Raw genomic sequence first — 14,376 nt, 5'->3', positions numbered from 1 at the left:
ACACTAGACAAAAAGAATACCTTATGATATTTCCTCCAGCCTGGAGGCATCAGAACAGCACTGTTCACATTTAAATGAACTTCATTGCTTAAATGTATTTTTTTTTCTTCCCTCTCATGTGTCTTCTGAAAAGTAACCTAATTTAAAAGTTAGTAAGCTTAGAAGATAACTGTATTTATGGTCAATAGAAAGGGAGGAAGGAAAAAAAGGAAGAGATTTTTCCATTATAATTAAAAATATGAATCAATGCAAAAACTTCTAACAAAAGATATAGATTACAAGAGTGCATAAGTATGGAGCAAAGAAGTATTAAGTAAACATAGCTTAAGTATGCCTAGGCAAGGAAAAGAACAAACAAGGAACAACTTGAAGCCTGCATCCTGTTGGGAAGGCAGAAATCAGAAAGACTGATTTATTATTTTTAATATAAATAACCCTATTTATTATGTTAATGGTTAAGGACTGGGATCCCATTGTGCTAGGCACCCTGCAAACACATGGAAGCAAACAGTCTCTGCACCGAACAGCTAACAGTCAAATATAGCTTCATTTTGTTAGTTCTTTATTAAAGGAAATACAAGTTTCTCTGTCACTCTAAACTGAAGAAATTTTGCTATTCAGAAATACTGCACCACCTTTGCAGTAACTTTTGCACTGATAATGCTCCTGTTTTCCAAACAGCTACTCACATGAATGTGTATGAAGATATTTTCATATGCCTTCAATCTTGAATTAAACTCCTGCTTATTATATAAAATGTCTGATAACAATTAAGATGAGAACTACCATATGTTTAAAAAACCTGAGTGAAACATGCACAGTATTCTTTTCTGTATTCAAGCTGACAATGGAAAAAATCTTCTAAAAGATACTGGCTCCTACACAACCTAGCAACTCTGTGCATATCTCCAAAGCTATTTTAATAAGTTGATTCAACATAATTCAATAAATTACTACAGTTCTGTCTTTGCAGAAAGTCTCATTTTGTATTATGTATATTTAAATCTAGAAAAGCATGAATTACTCTGACAGTTGGTGCAGGAACTTAATAGTTAACTATTAAGTTAACTAGTTCCTATAAATACCCACTTATGTGGGTAACCTTATTCCAGCAAGCTGATATACTGACTTCTGTGAAACTACTCCCAGGAACGAAGTTATTCATGCATAACACAAGACTGGGATTTAAAATTTTCTGAGAGATAAACATCCCACTTTTCTTGCTTAAAAGAATAAAACAGGTCAAAGTTATACCAAGGTATAGGTCAGATATCACTTCATCCTATTGGCAGTACTCTACTCAAGCATCCTGTCTTTTGCAAGATGCACAATATCAGTGGAACTTTAAAAACAAGCAATATCTCCCACCCCAAATCCCTCCTTCTGAGCAATGTAATTGGGGAAATCAGTATAATTCAGTTAATCTTTATGACTACTTGTCTCTCTTTCTGGTCCTGGGATTGCAAGATCTTCAGTTATTATAGACCATGTTGACTAATATTTATAATTATTAAAATCTGAAACAGTGACTCGACTGTAAGTCAGTCAAAAGAAATGTCAATGTATAAAGCTCCATGCATATTTACAGTACAGTATAGCATAATATTTCAATGCTATATTTTAAAATTCTGAGGAAAGATTGCAAGTAAAGCTGAAATTAATTTTTAGTTTTTGTTATCTGTTAGCCTGCCACTGGATTGTTACAGATGGGTAGGTTTGCCAGATAACTTTGTAGCTGTCATTGGTATTCCCCGAACGTAAAAGGACCTATATTTAAAAAAACACTATTCCTGATGCACTGCTAATATTCTTTACTTCATTATTGATTAATTAATTATTAGTTATTTACTTCATTTTTGTTTCTGAAAGGGAAACACAGCTGGTCTTTGTTTACTTAAGTTATTTTAAGCAGTTAGTATAGCACAAAGGGACACGAGCCACACAGAGAATGCAAAACCAAACTGTAGTAAGGGTGACGCTGAAAGAGACTCAGGAATCACAGTGGATAAGCAAATGAAGTTAAGTTGCCAGCAAGCCCATGACTATACTGAGTGATGCAGTTCTTGTGCGCATGCTCACAAATTGTGTGTACACGCACACAGGCACACAGACGAGCGATACACAAGAACAGGGAGATAATTCTGGCATATTGAATAATACTGATGCTGATACTGCAGTGTCGTTTACTTTTCCAAGTATTTCAAAAGACAAGGTAGAGACAAGATAAAGAGACATGTTTTTCCAAGGCTGGAAAACATGCTTTCTAGTGATAGTTAAGAAGTCTTGTCCCTTCAGCTTACCATAAAGAATACCAAAGATGACTTTATACAAACACACTAGCACCTTCATTTTGAGACCATTCTTAAAAAGACAGAGAGCTTTTTAATCTAGCCAAGAACAGTCCAAGAAGAATTAATGAACAGAAACTAAAATCCAGGAAAGATTTGCCTTAGTTATAATCTGAACCTATTAATAATAAGGATTTTATTTGTTTGCAGCACCAACAAAGGAAGCAGATGTTCCATACTTTGGAATGTTTAATCAAGAGAGAAAGATACATATCTTAATCCACTGATTCTCAGCTTTTTCATAATTGAGTTCCATTTGGGGCATTGGAGGGCAGGAGAGGCAATATTCCACCTCTCAGTTGATCCAGTATCTCCCTGCCTATTCATCCCAGAAACGTTTTTCCAGTCTAGTAAAGTTTGTTAGCTTGGGCTTTACTGCCTCATCTGTAATGTGTTCAAATCTCTCAGTGAAGTCCATCTCACTGGCAGGGAAACATTCCTTCAGTCAAAGTTACTGTACTCGACGTGAGAACAATAGATTAAATTCCACGATGCATTGTATGAGAGGTCAGAAAAGATATTCACTTGACCTTTCTGTCTCATATGCTTCTGCCTGTTATTTCAGAAACAAAAGACTAGAAAGAAGGAGCTGGAACATTAAGTACAGTCCTCAACAACTGAAGGAAACTATGTAAAAAACTTAAAAAGCTTAGGAATATCCACCCTTCCCTTGCCACACTACCACAAGTCATAAAAACAATCTGTTGTAAAATACCTCACAGCAAATTAGGCTTTGTTACCTTTAGGACTTTTAGTACAAGAGAAAAATGTACCACAGCAGGAAAGAAAAAAGAGGCTGCCATAGTCATGAGGCCCTGAAAGGCCACGGGAATTTCTTACGTGAAGTACACCTGGTTTAATTTAAGAAACTGATCACGTTCTCAACAACTTTTTCCAAACTGTTCATAGATGCAGTGATTAGTATAGCTTACAAGCATTTAGGCAAGATCACCAGCCAAGCACATCAGAGTGCTTGGGACTGGGAATATCTATACACTTCATCCAAACGTGCTTCACTTTCTTTCTTACTGTGACTAGTCTTAGATGTTTCAGAGAAAGGCAAATACCTCTTCATAAGCCACTGACTGCCTCAATAAAAAGGAAGAAAATTCCTCTTCACTCTTACAGAAGACCAGCAAAAGCCTTAATAACACATACGATTTATTAAGAACAACATAAGACAAAAATTACTACAGGTATACTCAAAAGACCTGTGTGAGAGGAAGTGAATAGGGGAAGGAATGAGATATAGAAAGGGCCATCAGAAGTACTTGATCTAATGTTTCTCACTTGACAAAGCCACTTAACTCCCTGTTACTTCAAGCTTTTCTATTAAAGCACATCCCTGTGAAGATACCACATTTTGTGCAAATGGTTTGGCAATCTGCATAAATATTCCAGGTTGTCCCAAATATTTCACTTACCTGAAAATTAGGTTGAAATACACAGCAGTCAACAGTATTATAATGCCCTCTAAGCATAGTTATCAGTTCTCCTGAAAAAATAGTATAAACAGCAATGGTACTACCATACGGTACAAAAGCAAACTCTGGATTACAGCCACAAGAGATGGTGAATTTGAGTCCTTTTCTACTTTCATTACAGACTTTCCCATAGTTCACCTGTAAAATGAAATATTATGCAGTTAGCTATTAACTAATATTATAAGAAGTAGCTTTACATAAAAAGGACATTTTAATTTTTTCATTAATAACCAATAAAATCCATGTTAAGCTTCCCATTTTAATGTAAGTCTTAGGATTTCCAGATCAGATGTTCATCAAGGGAATTATTTTTCTGTTCATTAAAGTTTATTCTCTTTAATATAAACTTTGAGAAATGGCCGGGGCGGGGGAGGGGGGAAAGACATGCCTATATATGCAGCAGTTCCACACTTAAAGATGGAATTTGCATAGACCATTCAGGCCAGATCTACTCTGATGCACTAAAACTACTACTGAAATCAGAATTAGTTCAGGAATTCCTGCTTAAACATTTTCCTAGATGGTCCAACATTGCCATTTTCTCTCAAATATTGAAACTGTTAAGAGAACCAGATATGCACAATAGTATACATACAGTTATAAGACATAACTTATGTTTTCTGAAAGTTCCAGCAACTGGAAATGTTAAATTTAAAGCTTTAAAGAGCCCCCTTTTATGTTAAGGTACAGTATTTACATTTTCCTAGTGTGTTCTCCTTAAAATACTTCACACAAACAAGCACACACACATAAGTTAGTTTATACATAATTTTGAAATACCAGTTTTCAAGTAGCAGTAGATAGAAAAATATTATTTCCCTTTAAACTAAACTACAGAAAGCAAAGAGGTAACAAAGTTTCTTGTAGTCACACTGCTATATTAACAATTTCAGTGGTAAGTATAAAGTGAGATAGTGGTCTCAGCCTAGCTTTTATTACATGCACTCATCTCAAAAATAAAATACTGACAACCCAACCATTTTACTGTAAGACTTGCTTACTCCACACACTGAAGAAAACTTAACCCACCACTTCCTTCTCACTCTGAAAGTGCCCTTTATGTGTCGATCAATATGGCAGAAGGCTATATTTCTGAAGTATATATGCTATTTGGATGGCAAAGAAAAGAAGCACCAGTCTAGCCAACACCAGAACTAGCCCTCAGGGTTATCTCAGCAAGTCATCTCTTGCTCTTGGAAGTAGGAAGAGAGGAAGAGCATCAGCAATGCAGATGAAGTTTCTGTATCTCTCCCTCATGAGTTTGCAAAAAACAGTAGAAGAGCAATAGGCAGTATGAAAAGGACTGAAGGGCAAACAGGATGTCATAAATAAAAGGCAAAAACAAAGGGATTAGGAAGAAAAAGAATCATGAAGGAGAAGAAAATAAAGAATAACTCCCTATATTATTTCTTATGGACTAGTCAAGAGTGATATATTAAAATGCCTATCTTCTACCCACTGCTAAATCTTGGAGTTCATCACCACTGAGAAATTCAATATCATTCCCTGTAAGTACAGCTGGGATAAGAGCATTGCTATATGGCTAACTAGGACTCTGGCTTGTGAGTTGTGTGGGAAGCCTTGCAAATAAAAAGTATAAAAAGTATAGCTCATCATTGTTCGATATGTTTCAAGCTCTTGACAAGTCCTACAGATTGAAAGCTCACCGAAGTTTAAAAATGGAAAATTCCCAAACATGCTAGGAAACATTCCAATTGGATATATCAGTCTAATTAGGTCCTCCATAAGAGGTCAGAAGTATATTCGTGTGAACAGTACATCTTACCTCTAAACAAACGTAATTAAAACAAAGTATTAAAATTTCAACAAACAAAACATATATTCACAATGAGGAAGAAGTCCACTATGAACACCTGAAATTTGCAAATTATTTCACGATTAAAATCCAAGTATTTCTTCCTAATAAAAATAAGTGTATTTTTAATTTAAGACATTAGATAAATTCATTAATAGCATTATACATAAAATATTTTGCTTTTAAATATTATTGCCCTGCAATCCCTGCTCTTAATTTCTGCTGAAAAACAGAGAACTGCTTGTACGTACAACTTCAGTAAAGTTCTCTGGGTTCATTTTAAAGCTCTCTACCAAAACCTCAGGGCCTACAGTTAAAAGCCTAAGTATTTGAAATCTGTTGACTATACCCTAACAGATTTGTAATGTTTATCAAATAAATATTTTAAAACAGATGTCTTGCTTTGTCAGGTTCTTGATTCATCCTATGTCGACTGCCTGAGTCTATAGTTTGAGGCAGATACAAGGCTCAGTCAAGCCAGGTAAGGAAGACTCTCTGTTGCTCTCTTATTAAAGTTTGTTCTTTCATGGCTAAGAGCACTTATGTAAGAAAAACTGAAGAAAATGAGTCTAGAAAAAAAAATATCTCTCAATCATAATAAAAATGTTTACAAATAGGCAGTTTGATTAGCTTTCAGGTAGGTTGACATTTTCAAATTGAAAGGATATTTTCATCAGATGTGGGGCTTATGTTGGGTCCTTTGTGCACACCAGTGCTCATTTTTAAGCAACTGTGTTAAGCCCTGTTAAAGATAATAGATTTAAGAGGCATATTACTCTGCTGATAAGAAACAATTAAACTCTTTTCCAGACTATGTCAGCTGTAACAGCAACAACTCCCAAGCCACAACACTGCTCATAACAAAGGCATGTGCAACGAAAGAGGGTGGAGGGCAGAATTTCTCTGGATATACTTAGTGTAGATGTTTCTGCTTGACAAAGAAGCAATGGAAAGGAAAGGATGCTACCAAAACAAGAACTTAAGCAAGATCCTAAAAAGCAGCTTTGTCCTTAGAGCAAACAGGCAAACAAAACCCCCACCTCCTTCTGTTTGAGTCTTCCTATACTCAGTGAATCAGTACTTTGTATTCCTTTTTGTGATAAAGAATGTTTGTAAGATGTGTGACTCCAATATTCATTTCTCCTACTGACCAAAACAATTAACTAGATCCCAAGTTTAGTTCCCTGCTCAAAAAAATTCAGATGACTAGACTAATTTCTACACCACCTGATGGGATTTTTCAAATCTGAAGGAAGTAGATAGACCTCTATCAAATAGATACCTGGACTTTAGGAGAGCACTGTGAAAAGTTGCTGAATATCATCTGAGGCAGCCTAAACTTCTGATACAGACCTTCTCTCTGTACATTTCTCTGTATCTTGATTTTCTTCTATACTTAGTGGATTGCTTAATAAAGATATGCTACTGAACTTTTGCATTCTACTACTTTTTGCTTCTTCTGCAGCAACGGATGACATGCCTTGTTTTATGCCAACATTTTATTGAGGGATTCACCAGAGGGATCCTATCTTAAAAGTGAAGGTAAAAGGCACTGAGTGCTGCTTCCTGGCTTACAATACAAGCCAACAAATCTTTGTCAAGAAGTTCCCATGCTCCAAGTTTGTAACAACTGAAGAAAATTGCTCAGCATCCCTTGTGATGTTGTTTAGATCAGGTTTCATTTTTTCCAGGCATGATGCTTATTCAGCATCATTCATTCATTTATTATTATTCAACTAGGAGCATTTTTTTTCTGAGCAGCTTGTGAAGAAGTTTGTCAGTTAGCACAGGTACTGAATAACTGCCATGCAGAATAGCCCCTGCTTTGGAGTAAGTCATTTCAATAAGAATTACAGTTGCTTTGCTGTTACTATGTACATGGCAGTTTGGAGCATGTGTGCTGGAATTTGAAGTTCTGCTGCAAAAATAATTGTAATACACAATTAATTTCCAAGCATATTCTCTTTGACCCTCACAGTTTAATTTTTTATTCACATTTTGTAAGTCTTGTTGTTTTTCATTTGTTTCCAGAATGAATACAGTCAAGAGAAACATTTGACCTACTAGTTAAGCCAATGAAAACTGTACCCAAGATAACTCCCCTGGCAAAGAAAGAGTTAAGGCACTAACCACATATATCAGGGCAAAGAAGGGAGAAGACGGTCTCATCTCCTACAGGAAAGCTACAGGATAGCTTCTGCAAGGGGATTTACACTTGCTGGACTTCTTTCACGACATTGCAAGCCCTAGTTCTGTTTTGTGGTCACGTTCCCACCCTGCAGAACACTGCAGCTCAGTGGACTGGGATGTGAGCATCCTAGTGCTACGTACTGGCAGCTTGTTCACAGTGCGTGCTTCTCTGAGCGCTTCTGGTTGGTCTAACTCCAGCAGAATGTATTACAAATGGTCAAACATAGAAAAGCTTTCGGTACAAAGAGATGCCTCAGTACTAAGGCTGCAGTGTCACTCCCTCCTTCGCACCAGGGCTGGTACTTGCCTAATCTCATAAGGAATTGGCTCAGAGAGCTAAAACTGCAGAAGACTAACCAGTTATTTTCAAGGGGCCACAATTCTGTCAGCACCCTAAACTGCCTCACTAAGAGGTCAGACAAGAGCTGGGTGAAATGGGAAGCCAGTGTAGTGTATGCTAGACAAGAAGAGCAGGATCATTCTTTCTGGCAGCAACTATAGGTTAGGTCAGCTTTGTTATAATGAAATTACAGCTGAAGCGCATTTGCTATCTTTGCATACATGTTTCAGTTTCTTTAAGCAGTTGATCGATTTTACCTGAGGAAAGAAGTGATAAGAACAGAAGATAGAGGAAAATCAGAGAGGATAAAAAAAAAGATCAAAATAAAGAAAGTGTTACTGGGCTGCCGTTAACCTTAAAAGTACAGCGAATATTACTAATTTCTGTGTCAGTGAAAGCAAGCACTTTTGACACAAAGTTAGTATGTGTACTTCCTATTTCCAAGGCCAACTCAGTCATTTTATATCTAGAATTGAGAGGATTCAGTTTATCCAAGTTTAAAAAACAGACTATACTTGAAAGAAAAATCACCTCTCAATAGGGGATGAGAAATCAAGTTCATGACTAACAAATTATTCCACAAATGTTTAAAAATTTGCAAATTTCAAGAAGCTGCTTCCAAGAATCCTATACACAACAGACTGACTTCAAAGACAACCTTGTACTTTACTTCTGAAAAACAAATACAAAATAGAACTAACAAAAAGAAAAAACAGTTAAGGTTGGGGTTCTTAGATATTCTTCAGAGAACTATATTTGAAAAAAGCACTTTCCCAAATGACAAAACACTTCTCTTATGATTTTTCAAAAAGTGGAAATAAAATCCCAAACTCTTCCTCCTCCAAAAACCTCTCTTCTGACTCTCCTAATGTTTTCCCCACAATGTCTGATGTAGCCAAAATATGCGAAGAGAAAATTTAAGATTATGAGAACTTGAAAAAACCTCCTCCTGCACCATAATCTTTTTGAAAGGTGAAATCAGATTTGGCTAAAGAAACAAATTATTACATGCTTAATTACAATGGAGTCATAAATATAGTTCTAGCACGCAAAAATTAAAAGTGGTGGGAAACTATCTTAGATTAGGATCATAAGCCTTGCAGTGTATCAAGTGTGAGTATATTTTCCTTTAATATTTAATCATGTTAGTTTCCTCTTCTAACTCCCAAAGTGAAGAAAGAAAAAAGACTCTCCCCAGTTTTTGCTGAGTTTAATTGGCAAAAAGGAATAAGGATAGCATACATGACTTCTCCATCATCCATAGCTAAATTTTAGAACTTAAGTGTTTTTTTAATGTTCAGATTGATATCACAGATATTTTGTACACTGTCCGCACAGAAGTCTTGTAAGATTTTGGACAGGAGAGTTCAAAGTCATAATTCAGCTGGCATTCTGCTGAAAAACAAAGCATTTTTATAACACAATTGGGAGAAACAAGGATTCTTTCTGGTTAGAATCAACCAAATTACAGCAGTTATCTTTCAGATCTGTCTCGAAGTCAGAATTTTCTAGTTTAAGCATTCCAATTAAAAAAGAAAAAAGAACAAAAAAGAAACAGACAACTTGTACACTTATGAGATGGAGAAAGCTTCCCAAAGCTATATTAATGATTTGAGCAAATTCAGGAGTGTAGGTGCAGTTTATCTGTATTCATTACTGGCACTTGCACTTAATTTGTTTATTTGTTCTTTTGCACTTTATTTGTTTGTATATTCCCCAAGCCCAAGAGAACAAGCCAAACCTCATATAGATGTCATGTACTTAAATATACTTCACAGAAAAGTATTTAGCTGCTTCATATCTGCTGTTGTATGGTTCTCTTTCTACCGAGAGAAGCTGGGCAGCCATTAAAATCTCTAGTTCTTTGAAAAGATTCCTGTTATAACTAGGAAAAAAACCCCAAAGGTAAAGAAGATAGTGGGTTATTTGGACAGAGGAAGCAGCTGTATGAAATCAGATGGGGACTGGGAATTCAGGGTAGCAGAAGTGAGGCAGGCAAGCAGATAGAGTTATTTTTTGTGTATATTTCTCTTCCCCCAAGGTGGCTGCAGATTCAATACAATCCTCAGTTGTTTGTGTAGGCTTGTTTTTATATCTGTGAGGTCAGCCAGAAAGAAGGGGAAGGTGTTACTAGCACAGAGAAGGAAAAAGACCTATGGAAATAAGAAGGACTAGCTAGTGGGGATTAAAGAGACTATGGGAGTGAACTTGTATTACCTGCACATGCATTTATTTGACTGCTGATGACTTAAAATAATTTTAAGCAATACGTCTGTGTGGTGTATGTAAATACAGTACTCTGGACAATACAATTCTGGACTTAAAACAGCAAGACAGGATCAAGCTATTCAATCCCAATTAAGAAAACGGTAAAATAGCCCATGAAACAAGTCTGTGAACTAACAGGCACAGAAAAACAAAAGGCATTGATCCAGCTGGTGGTAGGAGAGTGAACAAACTGTATTATCTACTTTGGTGATAATGATTTGGAGACAGAAAGATGTCTGTTTATGAAGTGCTGAGAAGGAGCTGGCGAATATGAATAGTATGAGAATAGAAAAGTCCTTTCATTTAAATGTCTACAGGGAATATTTTTTGCTGTGTTCTGAAACTAAGCAGCAGGAAGTAAAAGACTGCTAAATTAGAGATTTCCCCCCCCCCCCCTTCCTGATAGCAGTGAGAGACCATGTTATCCTAATTAGCTAAAATCTCACAGAAACTGATGTGGCTAAAATGTGTCCTTCTTTGAAAATAAATGTAGAAAACAATTTTCTTTATCAAAAGGAAAGTTAAAACAGGAACCTTCAGCAAAAATCTGGTCACAGAAAGGACTGGAGCAGTAGAGATTTTTTTCCCTGTTGGGTTACAATGCAGATGTAGAGGGATGGATATTTTTGACACTGATGTAAACAGGCATGAGAAAGATTCCACAAAAACACTTAAAGAAAGTAGCAAGGAAACCTGGCAGTCAAATAGTGACACACTCAGGTATGAGCACCTGCCCCATGGATAGCACACATCATGTCCTATTTTTTTTTAAACAAGCAAAAATAAGGAAAAAGATCCTGAACAAAAAGGCCTGAAAAATCCTTAATGAACTGAGATAAAGCAGCAATACCCTTTATGACAATGAATGAATATCCAGAGGTGTAACTATAATTGCACAAACTATTAGCAATCTTTGAAAATTAAGTGCAAATAAAAACATAACCAAAGATCCTTGAAAACTTACTAATGTGTTTTCTCCAGTGGAGCTATTCCAAAGTCTCATCCGATCATCTGTACCAACAGTCAACAAATGAAGCCCATCATTTGTATAGCATAAACCATTAACTCTCCCACTGTGAGCAGTGTTTGCTGCCAGAAAAAGAGATGGTTCAGAATTCTACACAACTACTATTCTGTATACACATTTCTATAATGTATAACTAAATAATTTAACTTTTGGTTTATGAAAACATGACTATTTCCATGGATCACTTTATTTAAAAATATACAGCCATAAATAGCTGGCATGTACAGCTGGCTTTGCACATATTGCTCATTGCATACTATAAAGGAATGCAATTGAGTTCATCCTGCAATTCTGCATATGCTTAAGTAGGATAAAGTAGCCAACACAGGACTCAGTGCTACCATGGCTAAACGCATTATGGTGCCCACAAATCAACTCATTGAGAAGAAGATGAGGTATCTCCACGTTAAACTGCAGTACACAGTTTAGACATATCTTTCAGGTAAGGAAGCTTTATCTATTTTGCAACGATTTTCTAAAAAAATTTGTTAGATGCGCTTCTTTTAGTTCAGATATATTTCAATATATTCAATCTCCTACTTCATTTGATTGCCACTAAATTATTAACAAATCAATTTGATCCTGTCAGACACAGAAAAACAGCAAAGTGAAAAGAAAGTAGGTGTGTTTGAACAAGACAATGCATCATTCAAACAAACATACAAAATTACACTATATAACAGATAATACAATTACACTAATTAATTTCAGGAGTTACATAGAAGTCCACTGTCCACCTTTTATAAACAAAGTTAGATTAAAATATAACCAATTTTGTTTTACAAAAGTCTTAGCTTTCATCTCAGTAATTTCTTATATTTCAATGAAATTAAAAATACTCAATACCAAACACCTATATTGCCACACTACAATTTACACAGCAGAGGGAGTAGTCATTAAAACAGATATTCACTGCTATTTCATATCCTCTAACTGTACAGTTTTGAAAGTCAGCTTGATTGTGCGTGCACAAATCTATGCACAATTTAAATTGCGCATAACAAGTTGGAGCCACTTGTAGCTTTAATAGCTATGATACACCCTATGCAAATTCCTTCATTCAGAACCAGGAAACACAAGCAATTTCTACTTTGTTTCTAACTATTTTAACATATGTATGTTAAAATAAAGTAATATATAAAAAATATTTTATATCTCGAGGCCATTTTACAGATCTGTCTCAAGTCAGAATTTTCTAGTTTAAGCATTCCAATTAAAAAAGAAAAAAGAACAAGAAAAAAGAAACAGACAACCTGTATACTTAGGGGATGGAGAAAGGGTCCTAAAGCTATATTAATGATTTGAGCAAATTCAGGAGTACATATATATAATATATTTCTAAATAGTATGCATTTCTACCTCAGAGCAGCTACTGTTCAAGCACTTTTTTGGCCTGCCCAAATTACAGACCTTTGGTCCAGAATTAATTTAAATTCATGAACTGTATTTTAAAGTACAGCACCTTTCCTTTAATTTAGTTGCTTTTTAGGTATAGAAATGTGACTTGAAGTTATATCAAATGTTAATGTTGTAGTTAATAACTACTGATATTAGGAACCACTAATGTGTTTGATTGTACTGAAATGAGCGGAATTTAGCTTCCTGCAAAATTAATTATCATCATAAAATTCAAACTCTTTTTTATACCTTATTCAGTATAAAATGGTGATAATTAATTTCACAGAATCATATCTAAGACAGAATATTCTAGAAACTTGCCTTGGAAGGAGGACCAGTTTATATGGGAAAAAGGAATGTGCTTTTCGTCATTTTTTTGTTTTGTTTTGTCTTTGTTTTATAAGAGTGTAATTAACTATTATGACAGCTAACACGTAATGTAGTGATTTTTCATTATAAGAAACCTAAGCTACAACAGGAATGAATTCTTCCCCATAAAAAATGGATGGCACAATTCCCAATTTTAGGGGGAATAAACATTTAAACCAGACACAATATTACTGTCAAGGAGATCTTTCTAAACAAGACACCCAACCACAATCAATAGGTTCGTAACAGAAGTAACTAAACAAAATTCAGTGGCTTGTTATGCAAGACGTGATAACTGGATTATCACTACTGTCCTCGCCTGTCCTAATATTCAATTTATTTATGAAATTAAAGAATGAATCTAGTCACATATGGTTTACCACCAGTTATATTCTGTATTACCTGCTTCAGAAGATGCTTTGGACTTCTCTCCATTGTGCTGATCAAGTGTAGTCAGACATCCAGATGCTCTCCTCACATCCCATAATTTTACTCTACCATCAGCACTGAGAAAAACAAATTTGCACTGATGTATCCATTAGGGAAATTGCTTCCACTAAAGTCAATATCTTTCTTCAGCCAATCTACCTGGCACTCACCCTGGTCCAGCAACTATTCTGAACTACTCTTCATGCAGTCACAATCAGGCCAAAAAAATTTCATGAAAAGATTTTAAGATAGACTTCAGACTTTTGTTTACATGCATTAATAAGTATAGCTGGTACACTATAAGCACCCAAGTTACGTGCATATCTTTGTGTACAACATAATACACTTGCCTCAGTCTACAATATAACACTCTTGCATACATACACAGACTAGAATAAACTTGCTAACTCTTCTATTGATAAAAATGTACCTACAGAATTCAGCATTGCATGCAATGGCTGTCCAGGAACTTAGGCAATTGCTCATGCTACCACAGCTCCATGGTATGACTGGTACCCAAGCAGGCTACCTAAATGTAGGCTGGGTAGGTCTACATGATCTGTTGTACAGTGCTACAGCAGAGAAACACTATGACAGCTTGCTTCTGTCTGACCCACCAGGTATGTCTGCATTAACGGAGCAGCACAAGCAGGGAAAAACCAAGGTTCAGGCTGCTGTGATTCATGCCAGCTCCAAGACTGCATGTC

The 14,376-nt window shown here is 35.7% G+C and overlaps 1 protein-coding gene across 2 annotated transcripts in view; it reads right to left on the bottom strand.

The window, feature by feature from the left end:
* Positions 1-14,376, bottom strand: part of LOC112995761 (DNA excision repair protein ERCC-8) — a 33,615-nt gene that overhangs the window by 3,742 nt on the left and 15,497 nt on the right. The window contains exons 8-10 of one of the 2 annotated variants that reach the window (XR_010385986.1): positions 13,643-13,746; positions 11,411-11,535; positions 21-3,970 (exon numbers count right to left, since the gene is read on the bottom strand). Coding sequence is in view for 1 of the 2 variants with exons in the window: in XM_026120950.2 (XP_025976735.1) it covers positions 3,773-3,970; positions 11,411-11,535; positions 13,643-13,746 (427 nt within the window). In the remaining variant the exon portion in view is untranslated. The remainder of the gene's footprint in view (positions 1-20; positions 3,971-11,410; positions 11,536-13,642; positions 13,747-14,376) is intronic. The other variant, XM_026120950.2, reaches the window with a different exon arrangement.

Source organism: Dromaius novaehollandiae, chromosome Z, assembly GCF_036370855.1.
Source record: "Dromaius novaehollandiae isolate bDroNov1 chromosome Z, bDroNov1.hap1, whole genome shotgun sequence".
NCBI lineage: Eukaryota > Metazoa > Chordata > Aves > Casuariiformes > Dromaiidae > Dromaius > Dromaius novaehollandiae.
Note: the sequence above shows the minus strand (reverse complement) of the source record. Positions and strands in the feature narration are given on the sequence as shown.